At 43.0% G+C, this 25,891-nt stretch overlaps 1 protein-coding gene across 1 annotated transcript in view; it reads left to right on the plus strand.

The window, feature by feature from the left end:
* The window catches only part of SMAD6 (SMAD family member 6), a 73,449-nt gene extending 47,948 nt beyond the window's left edge, over positions 1-25,501 (plus strand). The window contains exon 4 of the mRNA XM_074966602.1: positions 24,689-25,501. Within this exon, the coding sequence (XP_074822703.1) occupies positions 24,689-25,230 (542 nt within the window). The 3' untranslated portion in view covers positions 25,231-25,501. The remainder of the gene's footprint in view (positions 1-24,688) is intronic.
* The last annotated feature ends 390 nt before the right edge of the window (positions 25,502-25,891 follow it).

Below are 25,891 nucleotides of genomic sequence, written 5' to 3' on the forward strand. Positions count from 1 at the left end.
ACAAAGGAAATAAGCATGCTGGTTTCTCAGCTCTGTACACAGAGACTAGCCATCCAAAATAACTGACTGAAGTCTTAAATGCCAGGGGGGAAAATGAAGGCAAATCACTGTAAACAAATAATTGGTCTTCCATTTCAAAATGCTACACTTCATCCCCAAGGTTGCACATCCCTCTTGTTTCAGTGAATGTTGCATTTATTTTTGCTTTTTATTTAATGAATAGTCACTTGCAGAGGTAACTGTATTTGTTTATTAACATTCATTGTGCAGCAGAGTCTTGCATCAAAGGTGGTATTCTAGATGATTAGAAAGGTGGATTTAGTTGGACACTGAAGTCTAGATTGTGACTTGGGCTACCTGGTTGCACAACAGAACTTAGGGGAAGTAAGAGCCTGCAATTCTTCATTTTGCTGAGGTGCACAGAGCCGTTAGGATGGGTACTTCAGCTGCTTGCAGCTTGGGGGCAGAACCAGCCCTGTCAATCGCTGACTGACGGGGAAGCCCCACCTCTGAAGTTCCCATCCGTTTTCTCTGCCTCCCCAGTGGCCGGTTACTCCTCTTGCCTTTCCTGCTGCAGAGCTTTTGGGAAGGAAATTGCAGACTTTATTTCCAATTCCTCACTAATATTTGGACTCAGTAGTGTGTCTGTCTGATTCCCAGCTGTGTCCCAGGGCCGCATTTACCCTTTTGGGAGATCATCTTTGCCCCTGCAGGCTTCACAGTGCAAGCGAGGTTGAGTAAGATCATCCACAGTTTCTGGCCTATGCTGGAGACAAACAGATCCTCCAGAATAGTGATGGAAATTGGCAGCCAGAGATTTGGGGTTGTCTCGTTAGGAATTTCTGAAGCTCTGCAGTAGGAGATGTTGTGTTTTTTAATCAAAGTACATGTCATACTGTCTGTAATTTGGGGAAGTAGAAATGAATTATCTTGGCTGTTGATGTTTTCCCAGATGGAGACAGATTCAGGGGGTGAGGCATTCCCTTGCTGCCTGTGATTGGCAAGGCTGGTCCCACCCCCTAGCTGTAAGCAGGCTGATGTACCGGTTGTAACAGGTCTGTGGAGCTTATTACTTTAAGCCCAGGTCTATAAACGTACAGCAGTGTGACTACGTCGCACAGGGGTGTGAAAGATCCACACCCCTGAGCGACGCGGTTATAGCGAAGCTCTCCTGTCCGTGTAGTAGCATCTTCACTGTATGTTTTAAGTGCCCGAAGAAAAGAAATCGTCAGGTAAACGCAGAATTCCACCTGGATGGGCTAGGAGTAAGCAGGCACTGTCGGCACCCTTATTCCAAACCCATCCCTATCCCCTGCACCTTGGCATAGCAGGTGTCATAATGCGCTGCTGATATAGGTGAGCAGCAAATTCCTACCCCTAGAGCAAGGAGCAAGCAGGGGAGGAACTGTGACTCAAGAGGGTCTCTGTGTCTCATTTCCTCCTACAGTACTCCAGAGTGGGGCAGCTTGCTCACCGGCCTTTGCTCTGGGCTGTGGCTAAACTGGCAGTGTGGCCCTAAGAATGTCACTCACTGTCGGACAACACACAGTGCAAGATGGCCTTCCACATGAGCTCACAAGCTAGAAGACAGAGCCAGGAAACCACAGTGCAGTGGCAGGCCAGAGGAAGGCGTGCCCAGTAGTGGGATGTTTATGTTTTGTAATGCTGGGTCTCTGGGATTAAGAGACTCTTTGGAAGGGTTGGAATGAAGAGATGCTGGATGCCTGGCATCGTGAGACCAGGAGGTAATTCCGTGCACCTAAAGGGTACATCTACACAGCAAAACAGGACCCGCAGCAGCTGACTCAGGCTTGCACTGCGGGGCGAAAAGTAGCCGTACAGACGTTTGGGCTCAGGCTAGAGCCCGGGCCCTGAATCCCAGCAAGGGGGAGTGTTAACACCTACCTGCTATGTTTAGCTGGGCAGTGCGAGCCCAAGTTAATTGACCTGGGCTCTGAGACTCGCTGCTGCGGGGGATTTTTTTTGCTGTGGAGATGTATCCAAAGCTCCCACGGAAAAAGGCGGGAAGACCGGAGTGGGAGAAGGACACACAAAGAGCTGTGAGGCAGGCATGATGGATGGAGCAGAAGGCATGGAAGGGTTAGGTGACAGCGCCCGTTTGCGCCACTCAGAAGGGGCTGCTGTATTTTTTGCTAAGCCAAATTGGTGTGAATCAGAGATACAAACAGCGTTGTGGGTACTACTGGGACCTCTCAGGCGTGACAGTAATACAAATAATGATGATAACTGTCATCTCCAAAGACTTACAGATAAAAGTGTCACAAGTTTTAGTTTAAAATGTGAAATGAATAAATGAGACGGCACAGTTATCAGCCATCCCTTCCCACTCCATTGGACCCACGGCTCGTTTCTGGTCCTCTGCAGAAAAACGTTACACATTTAAAACGGTGCGCGCGATGGAGCATCACAAATACTGATATATTTCTCCGTGCTAAAGCTGCCAAACTAAAGTTTTTGGCCAGTCTCTTTTCCATTGAAGAATTCACTTCATGGAACCCTGTGATACTGTCCCTGGTGAGAATTAGCCAGTTAAAGCCACATATTCCCAGAATCATAATGGTGACAATGGAATTACTTCAGATTTACACATAGATGCGAGAACTAGGGGTGCTGCAGCACCCCCTGGCTTAAAATGGTTTCCATCATATATAGGGTTTACAGTTTGGTTCAGTGGCTCTCAGCACCCCCCTCTATACAAATTGTTCCAGCACCCCCGGATTTATATCAGTGTAGGGCAGATGTTTTCCCTCTGTGTGCATGCAGCCACATAATAGGTAGAGCTTGCAGAGACTGTAAGACCTAGTGCTGCATCTTGATCTAAACAACCTCTGCTTGGATCAGGGTGGAGGCCTGTGTGCTGGGAACCTGTAGTCTTTGCTGGCTGCACCACTCTAGTGAAGGTGAACTTGAGTGCAGTGGGCTACATTGTATACAAATCAAGGACATCCCATAGGCCCAGGGTGCGTTGCCAATCGGCAGCCCCTCAGTTGTACAAACGTCTGGACACTCCTCTTGTAGAAACTCCCAGAGTTTCCCACTCCAGCCAGGTTTTGTAAATTTCATTACAATGACAATGGGGACTGAATGAGAGGGCTCCATTCGTTTGGTTTTTTTCCCCTTTCTCTCCATGGGAAAGCTGTATGTAACATTATAATTACTTTAAACATTGCGGTCCACTGAGGTGGGGAAGAAGAGGATGGGGAGTTTTTTTAGACTTTATTTTATTTTTTCATTTGGAAATGAAGCCTATTGCAGTCATATTGTCACAGTTAAAATAAGGTTTAAATTACAGGGCTGGCTGTGGGGTTTTTTCCCCCTTTCTTTCAGAATTTTTGCCAACATGCAATTGACTTAATGAAATCCTGCTATTTTGTTTAACGGGGATATTTTTTGCAGATGTTGATTTAACCCAACTTTATAAAATATGTGAATTGTGCAGTTTCTTTCCTATTTTTAACCATGTAAGGATTCTAGTTCACTAACTGGACAGCATGTATAATGCCAGCAGCATTGTTTACTGTATTCAGGTTTAACAGTGTTCCATCTTTACCTACCACTCACACACACTCCTCTCCCCACCAGAAATAGTGGGAAATCTGAGGACAAGGAGTAACACTAATCTGGTGTAAATAGGAATTAAGCATGTGCAGGCGGTGGAACTGTGTCGACAACTCTGCTGATTTACTCCAGCAAAACATAACAGACCTCACTTTTTCATTGAATATTTTTTCTGCTGCTTTTGGGCTTATTTCTTTATGTGTATATTTGTGTGTGTGTGTGTGTGATCTGTACTCACAAGGGACTTTAACAATGAAGTGAAATGAGATAGCATGGTGCCAGGTAATCTTTTTAGCAAATGCTATTGGACCTACTTTGCCAAAAATGTTTATTTATTTTTTTAATCAATTCACATTGAAGAGAGAGAGAGACTAACATTTGTCCCTTGGTGCTAAACTCTGTGTAGTGTGTACAGTCTTGAACTCGTTAGCCACAATGAAGCATTCACATGCTCTGTTAATCTGACTGCCCCTGATTTGCAAACATTCCTACCGCCCCTCCTGTCCTCTTTTCCTTAAATGAGAAAGTCGTTCAGTGTTATACTCAATCAAGCAGTCTTAATTACCAGTGTTAAAAACTGAATTCTTTAGAGTGACTTTCCCTCTTTGCAGGAATGTTCTGTGTGCCTAAGTGAAGGACTGGCAGAGCTAAGAGTAGTAATGCTGATCAGGCTGGGCATTTTAGATTTGCTCTTTCTTGGGATTAAGTTGAATGCTTTCTAAAAAGGTGATTTATTTAGCTTTAAAGTCTTGTACTCGCCCCCAAAGATGTCTGCTTGTCCAAGAAAGCTCGGAGGATATATCAGTCAGTTGAAGGCCCTTCCGTTCCTGGGAACAATCATATTTCTCCTGACTACAATGAATCCCATAACGAACCCACAAATGATTACAGTTACGTTACGTTGAATGAGTGACACGGAAAACCAGGAGACTCAAAGTTAATGCTGTCCCTGTGTCTTCACTGTACGCTTCATGCCTTAGGTACTAACATATCATATCAAATATCAAATCATACCATAGTGTATCAAATCAGGCCCCCTGTTCTTTGGTGACACAAAACAAGACATGAGTAGTGGAGTTACTGTGGATTTGTATGAGTGTAACAGAGCAGAATATGATCCACTGAATTTGAATTTTCTTCCGTGAGTTGGTTTCTCTCCCATCAGTCCCCTCATTTGGTGATTGTGTGTGTGTGTATGTTGGTATTTTCTTTTGTTTCCACTTTAAAAAAAATAATGTTTTTTAGAACTGAAAACAGATTTCTTTGGGAAGGGTGGGTAGTTGGCATGAGTCACCTCCTTTCTCATGTGTACATGCATGGTTAGGGATTTTGTCAAATGGGAGATTACTGTGAAAATGCTTTGGGGGATTTATAAAAGCCATGCATTACTGACTTGCTGGCTGTAATGGATTTCTGCTAGATGCTATGGATTTATCTTGAATGTACCTGCTTTTTAGATAATTTAATAAATACATGGGGTCCAGTCTCACCAAATGAAAGTATGTGCAACCACAGAGCGGAGTTGCAGCTGCCAATTCCATGTCTGAATTTGTTCCATTATGTTTATCTGATAGACTTCAATGCATTTATGGGGCCCCTTGTAGTGAGTATATAAAACATGGTTAAGTTTCTTTCACAACTGTGTTTAATCCACATTAGCGGAAACCATCCAATATGTGCCCTCATGTAGTACAACTGCTCCCTTAGGGTTATTAATTTTCTCTACCGAATTTTGAGTGAGGAGTATTCAACAACACACTTCAAACTACACAATCAGCGCTCCAGTATAGTATGCAAATGACAAGAATTATTTTCCACTGATCTTTTCTCTCATAGGGGCCGATTCATGATGCTTTCATAGAGAGAGAAGGATAGTTCAGAGAGGCAGGAGTCTCCAACATGAAACTTTCAGTGAGATGATTATGAATATTCAAAAATAAATACTGATATAGAGCTGAAATCCTGGAGCCCTTAATTCACTGTTTGTGCGGGAGTGAGAGCCCAAGTATTTGGGCCATGAGTAATCCTCAGTGGGGGTAGGCAGAGCAGAGGAGCTGCTGACTGTAAGCAAGGGCTGGAATAGTTATTGAAATGTTTACACGTATATAAACAAGCTAGTGATCAGAAAAATGTACCAGTGTGTGTGTAGATGTGCAGCGGTGCATGTTTATGTGCCTGTGTGTGCGTGCGTATGCGTTTGGGGGTGTCTGTATGTGTGTGTTCGGGCGAGTGAGAATACTGGCAGACCAGGGAAGAGCAGGAATCTTTCCCACTTTCTCCATCCAGATCTGGATCGTTAAAAGTGCTACTGATGATGCTACTTAATCCCCACCATTGCTCCAGTCCTGTCCCACAGGGCAGAGTTAGCTACCGACCACAAAGAGCCCACTTCCCCAGAATCACCCTTGCAACGCACAGACCTCATCCCATTATCCGTCGGCCTCTCTCCAAAGGAAAAGAGGGGTAGAACCGATATACGATACCATTCTATCCCTGTATTATAGCTCAGCTGGCTTCATACTTGCAGAGGTACAAAGGACAATTAGGTGTCCAATTCACACTGACCCTAACTCCCCTCTCCTTCCAAAGCAAATCAACAAGCCCCCGACTAGGTTATACAGAATCACATCAGTTGAGCCACAGACCAAATCCTGCAGTGCTTTCTCAAGACCTCAGTGGGAGTGTTACTTGGGGCAGGACCCCATTGGGCTTTGGCCCAGTAGGAACAAAGCTGGAATCTTAATTTCATGTTGCAAACCACGTTGTGTATTGCTCCCATGTATGTGTGGGTATTGATCATGTATTGAAAAAAGCCCGGTGGTTGGATATGGGGCGAGGGGCTGGTTCAGGTGGGCAAGGAATGGGAGTCACTTGCAAGATTATCCTGACCTCCTTGGGCAGAGGGAGGCGCACTGTGATGTGGAGTCTGTGTGGGGTACTGAGCGTTAGCGTGGTGGGAATGAAGTAAAAGGGGACCTCAAAGAACCCAAATTGTGGGGGGTGGGATGATAAAACTTGCACTCCAGTTGAAACAGGCACAGAACTGTCCGTGCTGCAGGGCCCCCTCTGAAGGTAATTTCCTTCACACTTTTCTGGACACTGTCACTTCCTTTCTTGTCCCAGAACGCCAAATCATCCAAGGGAGAAAGAGAAATGTCCCAGCCCAGCCATCCCATCCAGACCTGGGTCTAAGGGTCCACTTGCCCCATGAACACATGTTAAATTACAACTTGTCCTTGCTACATTAGGGTATTAAATGTGATCTACCCCTTTTATCTTATTGTAAATGTACCAGAGCACAGATTGTTGCTTTTACCCTGGGTTTGACGGTGATGCCACGCCATCCTTTGGGCCATGAAAAGTGGTCGCGATAAAGGAATGCTTGCCAGCCCTTGAAAGCTGGGCTCGGTTCCACATGCTGCTCAGCTCAAAACGTTATTCCTCGAGCCAAGGGTTGCACATTCCTCAAGAGCCATGTGGGGTGTCACAGGATCACCCTACTCAGGAGCAGGACTGTGGCATCGGGGTTGTAGAGAGGAAGCAAAATTATTCCTCTTCAGCCATTTCACAGCCCAGTTGGAGAAAAATACTGGATGAGCTCCCTAGTTCCTCACCTTTTGCAAGCCCCACCAACCTGATATTCCTCAGCCTGAGCTTGTTCTCTGGGTTGGCGATACGGTTTTCTTTGAGCTTTCACACTCAGGGGTATTTTCAGTTGTATTGGTGTACAGCCCACAGATGCCTGTCTCCAGAACCCCAATTTTCTCTCTAGTCTGCTGCTTACAGCCATGGGCCAAATCCTACCATCTTCAGTCCATGATGGTCAACATGGTCTCAGTTCTATCAGACTTTTATCTGCCTCCTACATCCAACACCTCCCACAGCAAAAAACAACAACAACAAAAAAACCCTGTGAAAATCACTTCAGTGTCAACATGAAGTCCGAGATCAGAATGACACTGAGTGAATTGTCTCTAAGTAGGAAACAATTCAGTTGGGAGTTAATTGTAGGCTCCTTAAAAAAAACAAATGTATATCCGTGAAATCATATCTGCATCTAATCAGTGGTTTGGTTTTTCTTTTTAAAGAAGCCTCATTACTAGTTTTCTGGTTTATAGGAAAGCATTCAGAAGCTATTTCACTCACAGCCTATTTTGTATCTGATGTTGTTCAAAAGCTTTTAGGCCTGAATTTTCAAAACTAAGCACTGTGGGATATCAGCTTTCAGACACCCAGCTGGAGACCCCTTAAAGGGCCTGATTTTGAGAAGGTGCTGAGTGCACGCCTTTGGAAAATCAGATTCCATTAAGATGTCCCAAAAACTGAGGCACCCAAATCACTAGTCACTTCTGAAAATTTAGACTAGATTTGGGTTTAAAGATAACCTAGAAATGAGTCTAGTTGTTTGAACTGCCATTTGACTGGGAGTCTCAGAGCTCCTTCCTACCGTGTGTGATTTTACCACTGAGTCTGTTCATAGGCTCAGAGCTTGGCAGGAGCTCCCACTCCCTCAGTGTGCAGAAACTTTTGTGACTGGGGAGTGCAAGCAAATGTGTACAAATATTTTCACTTTGACAATTACAAGTGTCTTAGTAATACTGAGGATAACAATGGCCAAAATAGCATGAATAGCTAGTGATACGCTTACTTAGCTAGCATGGCACTTGCAACATTTTCTGGGCACAGTTGTCCTTTGTTATTCTAAAATGCTTATTCCCCTGTTAGTTATTATCCTAAAACCCTGGAAAAACCTGCCACAGGTTTTCCTATCCTCAGCATGGAGGCCGCATCACTAGTGGTTAGAGGGAATGTGAGTCAGGAGTTCGAACACAGCTTAACATGTTTTTAACTTGACCATGGTCAGATGATGTGGTGGTCAACTGGGGCTTCTACGGACTACTGCAATATGATGAATACATAATATTGCAATCATAATGATATCAGTGCTGGATGGACATTAGTGTTCACACAGCTAGCTGCTTTATCGCCAATGGAACTTCATTGGTGGTTGTGCACCGGCTGGAGGTGTGAGGATTTGAACATTTGTAGACATGCCTTTACAGCTGCCTGACACGACAGTCTTACAAAAACCGTGTCTAGGTCCACATAGAACACCTTTGTAAAGTGGCCATTCCTGGTCTAGGCTGGCCGGAAGAGCAGTGCTTATGCTTTGTTAGTGTGAAGCATGCACAAATGGTGTTTTAACCACCCCAAATCTCTGTGCTTCAGGTTATCCTCTTGTAAGATGATCGTCCAGTAGTTAAAGCAGCTGACTGGGAATTCTGGGAATTCTGCATTCTATTCATGGCTCTGCCATTAACTCATTGTTTGGAGTTGGGTAAATATTTGACTTTTCTCTCTGCTTTCCTTTCTCCATCTGTAAAATAGTTCTCCTACAGGGGAGCTGAGTCTTAATTCGTGAACCTTTGTAAAGTGCCTTGAGAGCTAGGCCTGAAATGGAAGTGCAAAGTAGCATTATTTCTGTTACTATTAAAGTGTACCTAATAATTAGTTGGTGTTTGTAAAATGCTTTGAAGATCTCAGATGAAGATGTTTTACAGGCACAAATAATTACTATTAGACTGTTTTCAGGGTCCACTGGTTCAGGGAAGCATCCCCATCTCTGCTCGTTGATCAGTTTTATCTCCCCATCTGTCAAAGATTAGTTTTCTCTCAGCATTAAAGTTGGGATTTTTTAATACACTCTGCATTGATCTAACTGTGCTTCCATTGAAGTCAGTGGTAAAACTCTTATTGGTTTCAGTGGGAGCAGAGTTAATCCAATGGAAATCTCACCTCAACTGTGGGAACTGCATTAGATGGTTAGTACATTGTTGTGTGTCAGAAGGGTGGTTGGGTTTTTTCTTTTTCTTTTTATGTTTGATTCTAAATGTTCATTCTTGCAACTTGTGGTCACAGGATATGGCTGAGATATTGCAAGGAGCCTAATGTAACTAAAAGGATTTGGCAGGCTGAATTTCTGCCCACTATCCCAGCCAAAGTAGGAAGTGGTTAGGGTGGCCAGGAATGCAGCATGCGTCCCCTAGATTAATTAATAACAAGAGTTGGCTCTGTGCCACCCCAAGCAGCAGAGAGATAAAGCAAACAAAGGATGGTTAACAGTGGGGGGAAGGAAGAGTTTGACTTTGCTGTGGCTAAAAGGGAAACATACAACTGAATGATTTATTATATGAGTTCTCCCAGATCTGCAAGTGTTTTCTGTCTTATGTTTCTGGTAAAGGACTGCAGGCATGCTTTTAGGATCTGAGAGTCACAGTTCCCAAGATTTGAAACTTTGGTAGAGGGGTTTTTTAAGAGATTTTGGTGCCACTTCACAGTCCCCTTCTCCCTACCTCCAGAGGGCGCTGTGTGGGTGATTTCTCCATGTAGCCTGTTTTGTCTCCTGAGAACAAAGCTGAAGGGCACGAGAAAAAAAGCAGAGAAAAGCTAAATCTTGCCAGAATGAGCCCAGAAGCCTCTGGTAGCTGTAGGCCCCCAGATTTCTTGGCAAGTTGATTTCTGTAACCTTTTTCTCCTCCCCTGCAACCCCCACTTCCCATCTTCCATCTTGTTTCTCTCCCCTCCTCCTGGACTGTAGAAGATTCCTGTCTGTTTGGGTCAGGGCTAATTACCCCAGGAAGACTCCTCTGCCACTAATTGCCAGGACTAGCTGCTTATTCTCTGACATGGAGTACGTATCACCCAGTTCTCTTTAGGCCTTGGCCTCTTGCCCTCTTGCTTTATCAGAAGAAATGGCCTTGACTGGAGTATTTGCTGAGATCCTGCTGTCGTTGAAGTCAGTGGCAAAACTCCCATTGACTTGTACGGGAGTGGGCACTCGGAGAACAACTGAAAAATAACTGGTAGCGAGGGGCTGGATCTCCATTTGAGAAGCCCCGGCAGGCAGTGGAGTAAGGCAGTTGATCACAAGAGTCAAAGCTGCCAAAGAGGTGCTGCTGTTTCACTACTGTACAGCAGCCTAATGCTGGTCAGAATCTGGGACATTTGCTGGGACTGGAACTGCCCAGGGCTGATTTCCAACACCTGAAAGAGTCGCCGCCAAATTGGGGCTGATGACAGCTCTGCTGCTTTCATAATTGGCAGCAAATGTAGGTGGTTATATTTTGGGCTCCTTTTTATGACATATTTAGATGACCTGTGTTAACTTTACATGCCATCTACAGAGCAGTTACGTATACAGCATAACACACAGATGTGCTCAAATGTCATGGATGTGCCTATGAAACTTTTAACCATGAGAAATGGAGATTAAAGGGACTAAGTTACCTTGGAAAAAAAATCACCTTTGTACCAGAAAATACTGTACTCCATGGAGTTTGCAAATAAAGTAAAAAGGTCAGCAACATGCACAGGGTGCCAGTGACTGCCATATTTGAGGTTGAGAAGGAATTTTTTCCTGGGTCAAATTGGCAGAGACCTTGGGGTTTTTTTTGCCTGCCTCTGTAGCATGGGGAATGGGTCACTTGCTGGTTTAAACTTGTGTAAATGGTGGATTCTTAGTAACTTGAAGTCTTTAAATAATGATTTGAGGACTTCAGTAACTCAGCCAGAGGTTAGGGGTCTGTTACAGGAGTGGGTGAACGAGATTCTGCAGTTCTAGGTCAGACTAGATCAGTGGTTTTCAACCTGTGGTCCACAGACCTCTAAGGGTCTGCAGACAATGTTTAAGATTTCCAAAGGGGTCCGCACCTCCATTCAAAATTTTTAGGGGTCCACAATTGAAAAAAGGTTGAAAACCACTGGACTAGATGATTGTGATGGTCCCTTCTGGCCTTAAAGTCTATGAGTCTAAAAATAAATATTTGGTTTTCAAATTGTTTGCTTTTTCATTGTTTCTCCTGAATAGCCAGTTTCTCTCTTGCCAAAGAGACCCTCAGGGGAGTAGAAAAAAACTTTATATGCTATTTAAGTATAATATTCAGGACACACTATTTAAAAGGCAAGGGAATGATGTGTCAGAAACCAGTTTCTTGAAATTATTTAAAAAAAAAAATCCAAGTTGAGAGTGTCATTTCAATTGGAGTTTTCGGACCAGAACTGCAAGCCGCGCTTTAACTGTAAAAGAGCTGCATATGGCTCGCAAGCCACGGTTTGGCCACCTCTGATCTGACCTGTTCTTAAAAACCTCCAGTGGCAGAGATTCCACAGCCTGCCTAGGCAATTTGTTCCAGTGCTTATCTACCCTGACTTTCCTAATGTCCAACCTAAGGGATGGATTCTTCAATCACTGGAAGTTTTCCCTGAGCAGGAATGGCAGGAGTGGCGCTATCCGTGGATATCTGTATGCAAATGGTACAAGTTTGTCCTTTGTGTGGAAGGGAAGTCTGTGTTGTATTCCACAAGGAGAGATTCCTCTTCCAGAGAAGATCCTGCTGAGAGAGCGATGGTACCTTCAAGCCCCCATGCTGTTCTCTGGACATCCTCACCTCCCATCGCCTTCTCAGTGAGGCACAGTGGCCTTTTTGAAGGAGCAGGGCCTATGGTGCCCATGCAATCCAGAGGCCTGTGGGAAGTTCTCCTCAGCTGTGCAGCCCCCAGTCAGACACATGCAGCTCAATTCCCTCTGCACACATTCTGGCTTTCCCTCGGCAGAATTTTGCAGTGGGCTGTATGTCCCTTTCTCAGGGAGGCAGCCCATGGCTCTATAGCCATGACTCCATTTCCACGGGAGCTACACATACCCAGTGCTCCTCCCCTCAAACGATATCTGCTGCTCCTCTCTCCCTCCCTCCTATTCCCTCAACAGTATCCTCCTGAGTCGTCCTCCAGTGCAGGGTGCTGAATCCCTTAGCTCCTCCCGATGGGAACAAACAGGGGGGACCCTCAAATCTCATATTTTTTCTATCCTACATTGGATTTTCCTGCGGGAGGGACAAACACTAAGAATTGAAGCCTGACACTGGGCTGTTTTATGCTGTGTTCCAGCCCTAGAGGCGCTTACTTTGGTGACACATGAAAGAGAATCAATAAAAGAAATTGCGCTTATTGAGGGGAACTTTTTGTTTTTCAGTTCCTCCACAAAATGGCAAAATGTTGGACTCTGAAAGAGTTCCAGAGCTCTCCTGTGAGGGGATAACTCACATTTGCAGAGCATCTGCCTTTCCTAGGATTGGTGGCTTATTTTTCTGAATCTTAGAACTGAACGAAAAATGGCAGTTCCGGTTGTTGAGAACGGATAGAACAGGAACCAGTGGCTCTGCAGGTATCTCAAAGAATCAGCCTCCATAAATAAGCAATTTTAGTAGTGATATTTTAACTGAAAAATGCTGCCATCTGTCACAAATCAATATCTCTGCACCTGAGAAAAGCAGATATAAATGCTTGTAAGAAAACAGTGGAAAATGAGAGCATTTGGGATTATCATGTTCTATTCAGTATACATGATCACAGATGTAATTTCTCCACAGGCAGAAAATCCACACAAGCTTCTTTATGTTGGAGCTTAATATAATGTAGTGGTTGGAATTTTTTTTTTGTTTCTTTTTTAGTGATCCATTCCAGCTGAAACTTGTAAGGCTGAAGTATGTTAAGTATATTGGTTTAACAAAAACGATTGTGAGCATTGCTGGGGCAGATTGACAATTAATTGTATTTTGTAGGGCCATAAAAATTCCATTTCTGCTGTGGAAAGTTTTAACCTCTTCGCTACCCTGGAACTTGTTTCAAAGAACATTAGCAGGGTTCATTTCCACTGATGGCTCCCTCGGGGTCTGTCACAAGATTTTTTGGAATATGTACGTTTTCTTTCTGCCGCACTTTCTAACTGGACCTTGCTTAGGAAATTATTCACTGCCAACATTTTTTTCTAAAATTATCTCAGTTCTATGCTTTCTTATAATACGTCGTGTTTATTTTGAAGCAAAGGTAAGATATTACTGAAAATAAAAGGAAGATTATATATATATAGTCTAAAGAGGGATAAAAGTAGAATGGAAGGCCTTCTGCAAGCTTCTCCATGGAGTGAGTGAAGGATATGACTCCATAATAAGGTTCCAGAAATGGTACATGGCCCAGTAACACATTAGAAATTCTTTATTACAGATCAAGGGTGGGATTTTTCAAAAGTCCTAAGTGACTTAGGAGCACAGGTTTTATTGAAAGTTGGTGGGACTTGTGCTCCTAAATAATTTGGCCACTTCATAAAATTGCACCCCAACTCTTTTACAAACAGACCCAGATATTCAAATTCCTGTCTGTTAAAAGAGTTTGGGTGATGCAGTAACTTTGTTACATCACCTTTCCTTTGGGCAACCCACAGTAACATATGTAAACAACATCCTTTTGGGTTAGTCTGTAAAAATGCAATGGAGTGGGGTTACAGTTCTTAGTCCCCTTGGGAGTCTCTGCTTAGAAAATAAAACAGCTTGATTTGTGACTATTAAAATATGATAGCACTTGAATGGTATTAAGCGTCAAAGCATTTTATTAATTAAATTCTGTCTCGGAACAAAAGTACTACCAGTCTCCATTGCCTGTGTACCATAGTCCGAATCATAACAGAATAGTGACTATACTTTGACAATAATTTTCTGAAAACACACATGCTACATGATATGTAAATCTCACTCACAACCATGTATCTGTATTATGGAAGCACCTAGTAACGCTAAAGTTAAGGGTGAATTCAGATTAGTGTATAAAGTACTGTTAAAATCCCTCCATTTCACATGCTAATGGTTAAATTTAGTCTCCAAATTTAACACACTGAGAGCCCCGATTCTGCAAAATGTGCTGCATCGAAGAACCGCTTTCGTCCTTGTGGTGGAGCCTCATTGATGTGCCACATGGGTGCTGAGGTTTTCCCTGCACAGAACAGCTTGGACCTAACTCTTTAGCACATGCTTTACTGAATAGGGATGGCTTAAAGTATATGCAAAAAAAAAGGAGTACTTGTGGCACCTTAGAGACTAACCAATTTATTTGAGCATAAGCTTTCGTGAGCTACAGCTACAGCTCACGAAAGCTTATGCTCAAATAAATTGGTTAGTCTCTAAGGTGCCACAAGTCCTCCTGTTCTTTTTGCGAATACAGACTCACACGGCTGCTACTCTGAGACCTGTCATTAAAGTATATGCTTATAGTTAAACACTGCTAAATTGGGACCTAAATTCAAACATTAACATATGAAGCAGAGATATGTTAATCCTTCATGTTGTGTAATATCTAGTGATTTTTCTGTGTTTTTTGGAAAATTTTTGTAAAATTTGATGGAAAATTCTGTTGTGCTTTTAAAGGCAGTGTGAAACAGCCAGCAAGGACATTTTTTGTTAGCATTTTGTTTACAAGAAGCATTTTATTAGTGAAGTGCTTTGAACTTTACTTACATTTAAAGTGCTGTCAGCTCACAAACCGTCAAAACCTCAAGTTATGTTTTCTTTACCTTGAGACCCCACACAGAGAGAGAGAATTTCCTTTTGGATTTCCTTTTGGATGTGTCTGCTGTGAGGTACAGCTTCACCAGGGGAAATGGTGACGCTAAGGAACAAGCCCACAAGTAAACAAGAGCCAGAGTTCCAGTGTATATATCTGATCGATAAAGCCGGCTTTGATGGCAGAGATAGCTCTGACGCCAGCCAAAATGTGGTTGCTATAAGTTGTCGCTGCCTACAATGATAGTTGTTAAAAATGTGGCCTGTACCACCACTGAGGAAGGCAGTATAGGGCTAACATACTTCTCTTTCTTCCAAAAGAACTTGAACAAGCATGGCTCTGTCCAAAAATCCCTCCTGATCTTGTCGTCAGCACATAAAGGGCAGCATGCAAAGTGGGGGGGAATAGGCTATTTATTTAAATTGCAGGGATATGACTTTCTGTCCATTGCCCCTGCTGTCTGGTGAGTGGTAGAGCCTAATGGCTGGAGGCGAAACTAATACTTGGCAGTGGATAAGACACAGAGCAGGCTCTCTTGTAATAGAGGCTGGCTAAAGTGCTTGCTTTATGTCAGGGTTGCAAGATGAGTTCATCTTTTCAGGATTTGTTTGAATACGCTGAGAGATAAAAGAATGAAAACCAATCCACCTCGGCACAGGCAGCCACTTTGTTTAGCAGGGGAGACTGCCGAAAGGGAGGCTATGTACGGGGCACATAAAGAGACCCTTTAGAAAGCTTTCCGGAGGCTTTCATTTGAACCTTTTAACTGTCTCCTTTCAGTGTGTTTTATTTGCCTTTGGGCCGTAGATGGGTTTCCTTTTCAGCTATTGCATGGCTTTTAAAAGCCATTATTAGCCCACTCACCCCCCAAAGAAAAGTGGGATTGCAGGGGAGACGTTTAGCTGCCTTGTCCGTCCAAACACAGTTAACTAAAACTAACATCCGTCTCTGCTCTAAACATAGGAGATGTTTCAAATACTTTTTTCATTGCTTACCTCCCTCCTTTTTGGATATCCTTGAAAGGAACTGAAATGAGGGGAAAAAGAGATGAAGTGTGTTGGCTGGTTGTTTTGGATTAGAGATATTGAGTGGGTGTGTGGATGGATGTGTGTGTACACACCAGTTTGGGGGTAATTGATTCTCAAGTCTTGTCTGGAAGTTATTTTAATAAAGGCATCTAATCTCCTGCCTTCATCAACAGTGATGTAATGATTGATTAGGAACATCCTAGTTGAAAAAAAAGTCCCTTGTTTTCACTACTTCAGACAGGGAAGAGGAATTCCTATCTAATTATTGCATATTCTTGGAAAGTATGCATACTATCGGGGACACTAACAGCCTGCTATTAGAGCTGGAAATTGATGTACAGCATATGCTGCGTTCCTTCATCGTTGGTTTTATTGGAGAGAAGGCAGAGCGATTTGCAGTAAAGAATGGAAAACACCTATTAAAAATGTCTAATGCTGACTGTTCTAAAGAATTTTACTTTTAATTCAATGCAAAATCAAGTTTTGAAGTTATCCTCTCTTTAGTTTGTAGGGAAATTTAGGGTTAAGTGGTAATTTCTGAAAAATATAATAACAAAAACTACTTACCTAATGGGCAAACAGGGCTTTGCAAAGGTTGTGAGGTTAAACAGATGCAGAACTCTGTAATTGCTAGCAGGCTCCAGACTTTACAGATGAAAAGCCACAAACTTTACTGTAGCTCAATCTATTGGTCTGACTAAGACTTAATGTGGGACAACAACAAAACTTAACAGTTCGTGTGGGGGTACATTGGGCATCTCAGATACATCATATTCTAGGGAAAAGATGATCTAGAAAGCTAGCAAAAAGATACAATTTTTCTGCACAGCAAATGATGTTTGTTTACACTGTACACCATGGAAGATTTAATTACAAATGAAATTCAGCTGCTCAGTACCTGATTTCTGTTCTTTCTACTATAGTTTTGTCTGTTAATCATCCTCTGCTCTCCTCATAAAATTTAAGCATTTCAATAGAAATATATAACTGTTATGTTTTAGTATTTTATAAAGAAGAAAATAGGCATGCAGACCTGGAACAAAATAGTATTCTCACTGGATGGCAATAGACGGGGGAAATTGTAATATAAGGCCAGGTTGGTTATATTCATTCCAAACTCCTTGAATTCAGTGGGTTGTACAGACATAACTGAGAACAGAATTTGATTTGGCTGATAGTGTTTTGGAAATCCTTGACTGGCTGAGACTTCAGTCAAGTACAGATTTATGTTAATATCACTGACTATATTAATGCAGTTTTGCAAATACTGCAGTAATACTGCAAAGAGGTTCAGAAACTTCTTTTTAAGCAGTTCCCTAAGTCTTAAAATTACTGTTCTTCATTCCAATTAGAGATTTGTGAGGTTGAAGAACTCGCTATGTCATATTTGGATCTAAACAGATCTTTTTATGAGTCAAAATTAACTTTGAATCTTCTTCCCTTACTCACTCTCCTAAAACTGCATGTTCCCATGACTAGTGCCTGGCAAGTCATCTTGACATGTTTTGGGAAGAGCAGAGTCTAGCTGACAGTATTTATTGATGTGCTTGGATACATGTTCATCACGGAACTGTGGATGAAGTCATGGCTCTTCCAGAGAAAGCATGCTGATCATTTAACTCCCCCGTAAGCCATGGGCTGTAGGTTCTTTCGAGATGGTAAAGGAGATAAAGGCTTTTGGTCAAAGGGTTAAAGAAAAAAATCTTCAGTGTTTACAAATTCATTGTGCTGTGAACAGTCTGGAGAACTTGGAAGGGCTCTTTATGATATAGTGACTCACTGAGCTGTTTCCAGCCCTTTAGGAAGATGGAAGGGAAATTTGCCGGAGTTGGGATTCATTTTTTGCTTTGGAGCCCAAAGCAAACAGGTTGTAAGGGTGCTTTTGTTTATGTAGGTCAATGCGATGTGTCGAGCCAAAGGGCTAAGTTATGTGATTGTGCTGGACGTTACTTCCCTAGAATAATTTTCTTAGTTGAACAGGAACTTTAACTTCCGCCCAAAGGTTTTGACAATTAACTGTATTCAGTTTGACACAGCCTCTCCATGCTAACGATCAGTGTGTCAGAAGGCAAGTGGTAGATCTTTTATAGCTAGGCTTTACAAATTTATTTAAAGGGTGGATTTAAAAATGGTAGAGTCCAAGATGGAATATGCCGTTTGGGGTTTATGAGATGGTGAAAGGTTAACCTTGTGACTGCCTGTGAGCTAGTCAAGAGCTGAATAAACCTTTCTCTTATCTCTGGGTGTGTGCATGTGAAGAATGGCGCGGATACAGTTTTAAAGACTTCATCTGTGAAGTTTAGAAGCAAAACATGGGGATGACTTTGATGGGAGAACAAAAGACTCCCATTTTGTCAGTCCAGCCTATGTAATTTGCTGGTTTTCTGGATTCAGACTGAGATTTTCAAAGGCACCTAAGTTACTTAGGCGACTAACTCCCAGTCAGTTTCTGTGGGATTTGGGCACCGAACTCCCTGATGCTGTTTTGAAAACCGCAGCCCCAACATTAACCTCTCTCTAGGCCAGGTGTTGGCAACCTTTGAGAAGTGGTGTGCCAAGTCTTCATTTATTTACTGTACTTTAAGGTTTCACGTGCCAGGGGCCCGCAGTTGGAACCCCAGACTGGCAGCGGGGGCAGCAGATGGAACCCCGGACTGGCAGCGGACTGAGCCACTCAGCCCGCTGCCAATCTGGGGTTCCGGCCGCCAGCCCCTGCCAGCCGGGGTTCCGGCCGCCAGCCCCTGCCAGCCGGGGTCCCGGCCCAGCTCAGCCAGCTGCCAGCCCTGGGTGTTCCGTCCATCCAGGCCGGCAGTGGGCTGAGCGGGGCCAGCAGCTGGGGCACCGGCTGGCAGCAGAGTGCCACTAAAAATCAGCTCGCATGCTGCAGGTTGCCGACCCCTGCTCTAGTTATTCCATCGTGCAGCTGTTTGTCTTTTGACAGTGATTCTTATTGTGAAAAGAAAAAAGATCAACAAGCAGTCATTTAAACGTATGTTGTCTTTTTCATTGTGACAGTAGTTCTGGTCCTTCCACTGCTGGATCGAAACCTTTTCGTAATGATGGGTGATGTACTTGTTTTTAAAGTAGGGGTGCCATAAAGTTGGACTAAATTTTCGATCAGATTGCTGCTAAATTCCTGTCTAAATTAAGTGGCTTTTGAAAGACTGACAAGCGAGGTGACACACACCAAGGGATGGGTCAGTGGTTAAGGAGTAGCCTACGAATCTGGGAGATCTGGGTTTAAGCTCCTACCACAGATTTCCCGGCTGAGGTTGGGCAGGGAGCTTAGCCTCTCTGCAGCCCAGTTCCCCCGCTGTAAGAAATGAGGGTAATAGTATTTCCCCAACTTGTATTGTGAGGCTAAATACATTAAAGATTGGGAGGGGCTCAGATACCTTGGTAATGGGGCCCATAAAAATATGTAAGATAGAAATTCAACGTTTGACTCTTGTGTCGAGCTGTACACAAAGGAAGGCTCAGTGTGCTTGGGTGCTGTTTTCAGAGCTGTGCTATTCTGTACTTATTACATTGGTTATTAGGGACCTAATTCACAGCTAGCTTGAACACAGTTCAGGGCACCGTAATCCATAGTCCGTCTGCAGAAGCATTGTATATTGTGCCAAAGATCAAGCTCAGCTCAGACACGCCCTTTTTCTTCAGCCGGGGCATTCATTTTCTCAGGCTGGACAGTGGACATCCCAAACAGGAAGCCCAGAAGGTATATCCAGTGCAAACAGAAGAGCACTTTTAATACCCGTTCCCCTTTTAATTGCTTCAGCAAGGAATGGGCCAGCCTGCAAATCACGGCAGCTTGCATTAACTTCTAGCCTGACCTCCTCTTGTGCTAATTATGGATCTAAAAAAAAATAAAAACCGAATCAGTACTAGCACATGCTCTCATTTATTTTATTTATTGGCATTTCTAAGGCATCTGTTGCCATAGTAACCCAGTGCCAAAGAGTCCTGAACTCCTGCGCAGAACCCCATGTAAGTAGTAACATCCCCATTTCACAATTGGGGGATGGAGGCACAAAGGGTCAGATTTTTAAAGGCATTTTGGCACCTATCTGTAGAAATACCCTGGCAAATCGGCCCTGAAGTGACTTGCCCAAGCAGTAACAGAAGAATAGCTCGTTGACTTCAGGAAAGCTACCGTGACTGGTGTATGTAGGTGTAACAGAGCTGGATTTGGTATGCCATATGTTACAAAGAAAGATTTTGGTGGAATTTGGGCTCCTGAGTGCAGAAGCTAAATATCAAAGGTAGCTCAGGAATGGAGAACATGTCAGTGAGAAACTGGTGTATTTATTGCTAAACTCAGCCATGAATGTCTTATTTTCTGTATGTATAATACCCTATACCAACAAAATTAACTTCCCATTGGAAGTATTTCCCTCCTGTCCCTCCCCTTCCTCCCACCACCGGTTTAAAGATTCGGAGTGTTCCTGGATGGGCATTGGGGTGGAGAAAAGGAGAACTATAATAGGGGAAAGGGGAAGCTGCAGTGAATCCACTGTGTGTTTTCTGCTCACCCATCCCACTTGGCCTAAATGTAACTCCATCCCCACCTCACGCTCACTCCCAGGAAAGCCAGAGTTCTCCTGGCACAGTATATGTAGAAACACAGCGCTTACGCTACTGCATACCAACTTTGAGCTTTCTACAGCAACATCCTTTGTCTCATTGTTTTGGATTTTTAGCCACAGAGCTGGGATTAGGAGATAGAGATGTGTGTTGCCACTTTCTTTGGTTCTTGCAGCGTATGAAAGTGATACCTGTCTGCACATCCGTGTATATTTTATGCAAAATTCACCTATGAACTTGTGAGTAAGACATAACCAGCAGTGGTTTTTGAATTAACCTTTCTGTTTTCCCTTTGTTGGCAGGCCGTAGTACAGAGTGGAGCTGGGGACTTCTGTTTCCTTGCAGATTCACCAAGCCTCACTGATAGAATCAAATAAATCTTTGAAACAAAGGCCGTTAGGAAAAGACTAAAAGAGCTACGTCTGTATAAATTGGCGAAGGGCTTGTCTGCACACACAAACTGTAAGGCTTTAACAGTATAGTTAAAGCAGCACAACCCCCCTAGTGTGGATGCAAGGGAAGGGGAATATACTGTATTGGTGTAAGGCACCTTCATGCCAGTATAACTATGTCCACACTGGGGATGTGCCAATTTAACTACTTGAGTAGAGAATCACACCCCTAACTGAAATTGTTAGGGATACAGACCAGGTCACAGAAATGATTCACAGGGTAGTGAAGGTGGTAATGAGATAAAGAGAATGTATTTAGGGTGGTACAAGGAATATCACTCGGAGTAACAGGGCAAAAGTAAGAAGGGAGAAATTAAGGCTGAATATTAGGGAAAACTTCCTGACAGCTCAATTAGAGTGTGTAGCGATCTCCCCGGGGTGTGTGCGCGCCAGGGAACCCCATTGCTTGGAGCTTTACAAACTAGAGTAGAAAACGTACTATTGAGAACAGTCATGGGAGCTGGATTTGGATTAACTAATAGACCTTATGAATCTTCTGTTTCTAAGATCCTGGGAAGAAGAATCTTATCTGAAGTCCATCGCCTGTGTAATGTAGGAGTAAATTCAGCCCCAGGATCCTACCTTGTCTTTCATCCAAAATTTTAGTAGCCTGCTTATGAAAGGCAGTCAGATAAATTTCGTTATTAGATAGTGCTACTGACCGTGCAGCTTCTGAGAAATCCTGTTTACAGCCAGAGCATTTGTGGAGCCAAAAGATGCTTTTAGCCTTGCCTAGCCTTTTATGGAGGAAGTTGAAAAACAGGTTTCAAAAGCTGGAGGACTCTGAGGGTGAAATCCTTGCCACATTGAAGTCAACAGGAGTTTTGCCCTTTTACTTCAATGGGTCCAGGATGTTGCCCTAAATTTTTGGTAGCTGCTGAGCACTGGCTTGCTCCTTTGTCTAAGCCACCTTAAGCAGCAGGGAATCATCTAGCAGGTCTCATTCCCCACAATGTAAATGCCTTCAAACCTCCGGGTGGGGACTCTGTAGAAACAGGGCTGGAGCTTGGCAGCCATTCACCTGGATGCGCGAGTGTGTTGGGTCCTGGAGATTATATATACAGATGTATGGGGGATCGGGAGAGCCGTTCTCATACTTCCTTTGAGGTTTGTGCCTGTGACAGCTCATGAGCATTAACATAAAGGGGCTAGTGCCGGACAATAAACATTCCCCGTCCTTGTCTTGCTTGCAGCAGGATTTTTGCCAGGCTGTTCTATGTTTAGAGGTGGAAAAGCCCAATTACCTACCATTTTTCTCCTCCTTCCCGCTTCCCCCCCCATTAAAGTTGTATAGCTACAACTCAAGTTAAACTCTAACAAAGCAGCTTAATTCAAAGACTGTTAATGGGAAGGAAAGCCCATTCCACTCCAGTGTAATTTGAGAATGAAAAGAAATGGGGCTGTAGGCCTGTGCTTTAAATCCGGTGCCTTAATAGAGTCTCTGAAGCAAAATAATGGCATCACCCTGTGTGTGAGTTAATCAGACTTGATGGCATGAAGGCAGAGAGGTCAACAGGCCACGGTCTTGTGATATATTGTCAGGGAGCTTAATGCACGGTATAGAACAAGGCTGGCTCAAAGCAGAACTCCTTGCTGGGTTTATAGCTCTGGGACCCTTGCCCGGAACAAGAATGTTAGGCGTATTTTATACAGAAGTGGCCAACTTAGATTGGTTATGAAAAGACCAGTCCCTACATGCAGTAACAAATGAAGTAATTGTTTTCTTTAATTTTTTGTTTGCTTATTTATTTAAGCATGGCACTTGTAGCTAAACATAGTTTTGCCAACAAAGTAAATCATTTAGCACTAAACAAATCTAAAGCCGAAAAATCTAACTCCAAAGTTAATGTCCTTAAAAAAAAGGAGCTTTGTATAGGTGAAGGAAAGTGTGCATAGCTCACTCTTCTGATGGGTTTAATCTGTGCACTTCATTAGTATTTTGAATGCCGAGAGAACTCTGATGCTGTATATCACTAGTAGCTGGAAGATCTAAGCTAAAGCTAATTGAAATGCCGCTGACTCAAATAGAATGGAGAATATGGATGAAGAGTCTCTGTTTATTATATGGTCATCCTTGAAATCACAGAGTGGATTTTTGGAAAATGACCTGTAAGCATCAGGATTACGTGTTTGGAAAGAGCCTGTTTCACCTTTTAGGGCCCCTTTTAGAGATGTAAATTCCTGTACAATTTCTAGAGGCACTGTAAATAGTGATAAGCATGAACTTTAAAGGCACCTCCAGCTGTCCCAATACCTCCATTCTTCATTGAATGTGGCTCAGAGAAGGAAGAGACCTTCCTGTTGGTCCAGAAGATCAGTAATTCAAGGTTACATACAAATATTTGTATGGTTTTATGGAAAATATTATACCCTTGGCATGAAAGGGTGCCTCACATTTCTTGTTCTCACTAGAGGGACACCAGAGCTTGTGTCAAAGATTGTTAGCTAGGAGAAATCTTCCAGAATATGCTTGCATTCAAATCCTTTACCTTGACAGGTAATAACAGTTCATGGGTATATCTGTGCATTACATGTCAATATGAGTTTGCCTTTGAAAACCAAGGTACATTGTTTTATATGTTCCGTGACGATGATAGTGAAGGCCTGGCTGAAGTAACTTCTGTTTTCAAAAGTGAGTTGGAAGAAATTTCACCGACATTTTGTGTCCTTTGGTCTCCTAGATTGTCAAAGGAAAATATTCATGTTTAAGTTCATATGGGAGTTTGTTCCCTGGTATTCTGATAAAATACTTCCCCCATCCCCTGACATCAGGTGCGACATGAAGGAACTTGCTTTGGTTCTGTTGGTATTTGAGGAAAAGTGCAGTTGGCCAGCAGATAATATGTGGGATACTAAAGTCTGAAACTATGCAGTTGAGTCACTTGCTGTGATCAGTGAGAACTGTCGGACCTGTGACCATCCTCACCTTTAATATTGAAAAGCATACCCTGGAGGCTATAGATCCCAGGCTTCTGTGTCCCAAGACAGAGCACTGCATGCTGAGACTTTTGATTTCCTTGACCCCTACCTATATGTTAAAGAGGAAGATCTCTACAGTCAGCTAGGTTTCCCCTTCCTCCAGAAAATTTAAGGGGCTGTTAATTTCACTACTCATGTCAGTTAATATGACTCGCCTGAGTCAGTGTGGCATGTTCAGCCCCCTAAGTTGTAATCGGTGCTACTAACCAGCTAAGAATTTGCACCTCCTGTTACATATTTATTTTGTTTCTCCCGACCCACCACCCAGTCTGGCCTTCCTGGTTTGTATCATCCTCCTGCTAAGTCTTGTCTTTTGGATTGTAAATTCTTTGGGGCAGGGACCATTGTTTATCTGTCTGTATAGCACCTAGCCCAATAAGGTCCAACCTGCTTGTGGCCTTTACGCACTATCACAATACAAATGTTGAAGTGTAATAGGTGGGATCTGCGGGATCCTGATAAGTCGCTGGAACGGCCCACAGCTTAGACCATTTGGATGGCTCTGATCTAGGCACAGAGGGTTTGCTGTGGGATTGACTTAGTTTGGGGTTTCTTTCCTTGTGTCATTTGCAAGCAGTGGTAATTATTAAAAGGGTTATTTATTCGTGTGTGGCTTGAAATAGGCCAATGCTATATCAGCAACCTTGAATGTATCTTTGCTTTTCCCCCCCACAGATGCCAGTATGTCACCTGATGCCATTAAGCAGAGCCACTGGTGTAATGTTGCCTACTGGGAACATCGGACTCGTGTGGGACGCCTCTACACAGTGTATGAACAGTCTGTCAGTATATTTTATGACCTACCTCAAGGAAATGGCTTCTGCCTCGGACAGCTAAACCTGGAAAATAGGAGTGAGACTGTTAGAAGGACTCGAAGTAAAATTGGCTATGGGATTTTACTTAGCAAAGAACCGGATGGTGTGTGGGCCTACAATCGCAGTGAGCATCCTATCTTCGTCAACTCCCCAACACTGGACATTCCCAATTGTAGGACTTTAATAGTACGCAAAGTGATGCCTGGCTATTCGATAAAGGTATTTGATTATGAGAAGTCTTGCCTCTTACAACACGTCACGGATCTGGATTATGCAGATGGGCCCTACGACCCAAACAGCGTTCGGATAAGCTTTGCTAAAGGATGGGGGCCATGTTACTCGAGACAATTCATCACGTCATGTCCTTGTTGGTTGGAGATATTACTCAGCAACAGTAGATAACAATCAGCCTCTGCTGAAAGAAAGGGGAAAAAAAGAGAGAGAGGGAGAGAGAGAGAAACAAACACAGACTATCCCAAATATCATCTACCTAGATTTAATATAAAGTTTTATATATTATATGAAAATATATATTATACTTGTAATTATGGAGTCATTTTTACAATGTAATTATTTATGTATGGTGCAATGTGTATATGGACAAAAAAAGGAAAATGCACTTTGGCTTATATAATTCTTACAATACAGATTTAAAAAAATTATACAGCAAAAATAGGAAAAAGCCCTAATTTTGATGTATGGTTTTTTGAAATATTATTAATACCAGACAAAAAGCTAATACCAGTCACTCATTGATAATAAAGTATTCGCATATAGGGGGTTTTCATTGTCTTTTTTTTTTTTTTTTTTTCCTCCAAAGAGGGAAGAACAGTTATTTTTCTGTCTTTATTAAAGTTCTGAGCAGTCTCTCCTCAGGCATTCTGGAGTCAATTTAGATTTTCCAGAGTGAAGATTGCAGGCTCAAATCCATGCCAATTCACTTAAAAAAAATCAACTCCTTTCTGACTAGAGGGCTCCAGTTGTCTCCAATGCTTCATACATGAAGGGAGGCCAAGAGCAAGGGGGTGGAAAAAAGGATTAAAGAAAATCTGTTTAAAAATGT

This window comes from Natator depressus, chromosome 10 (genome assembly GCF_965152275.1).
Source record: "Natator depressus isolate rNatDep1 chromosome 10, rNatDep2.hap1, whole genome shotgun sequence".
NCBI lineage: Eukaryota > Metazoa > Chordata > Testudines > Cheloniidae > Natator > Natator depressus.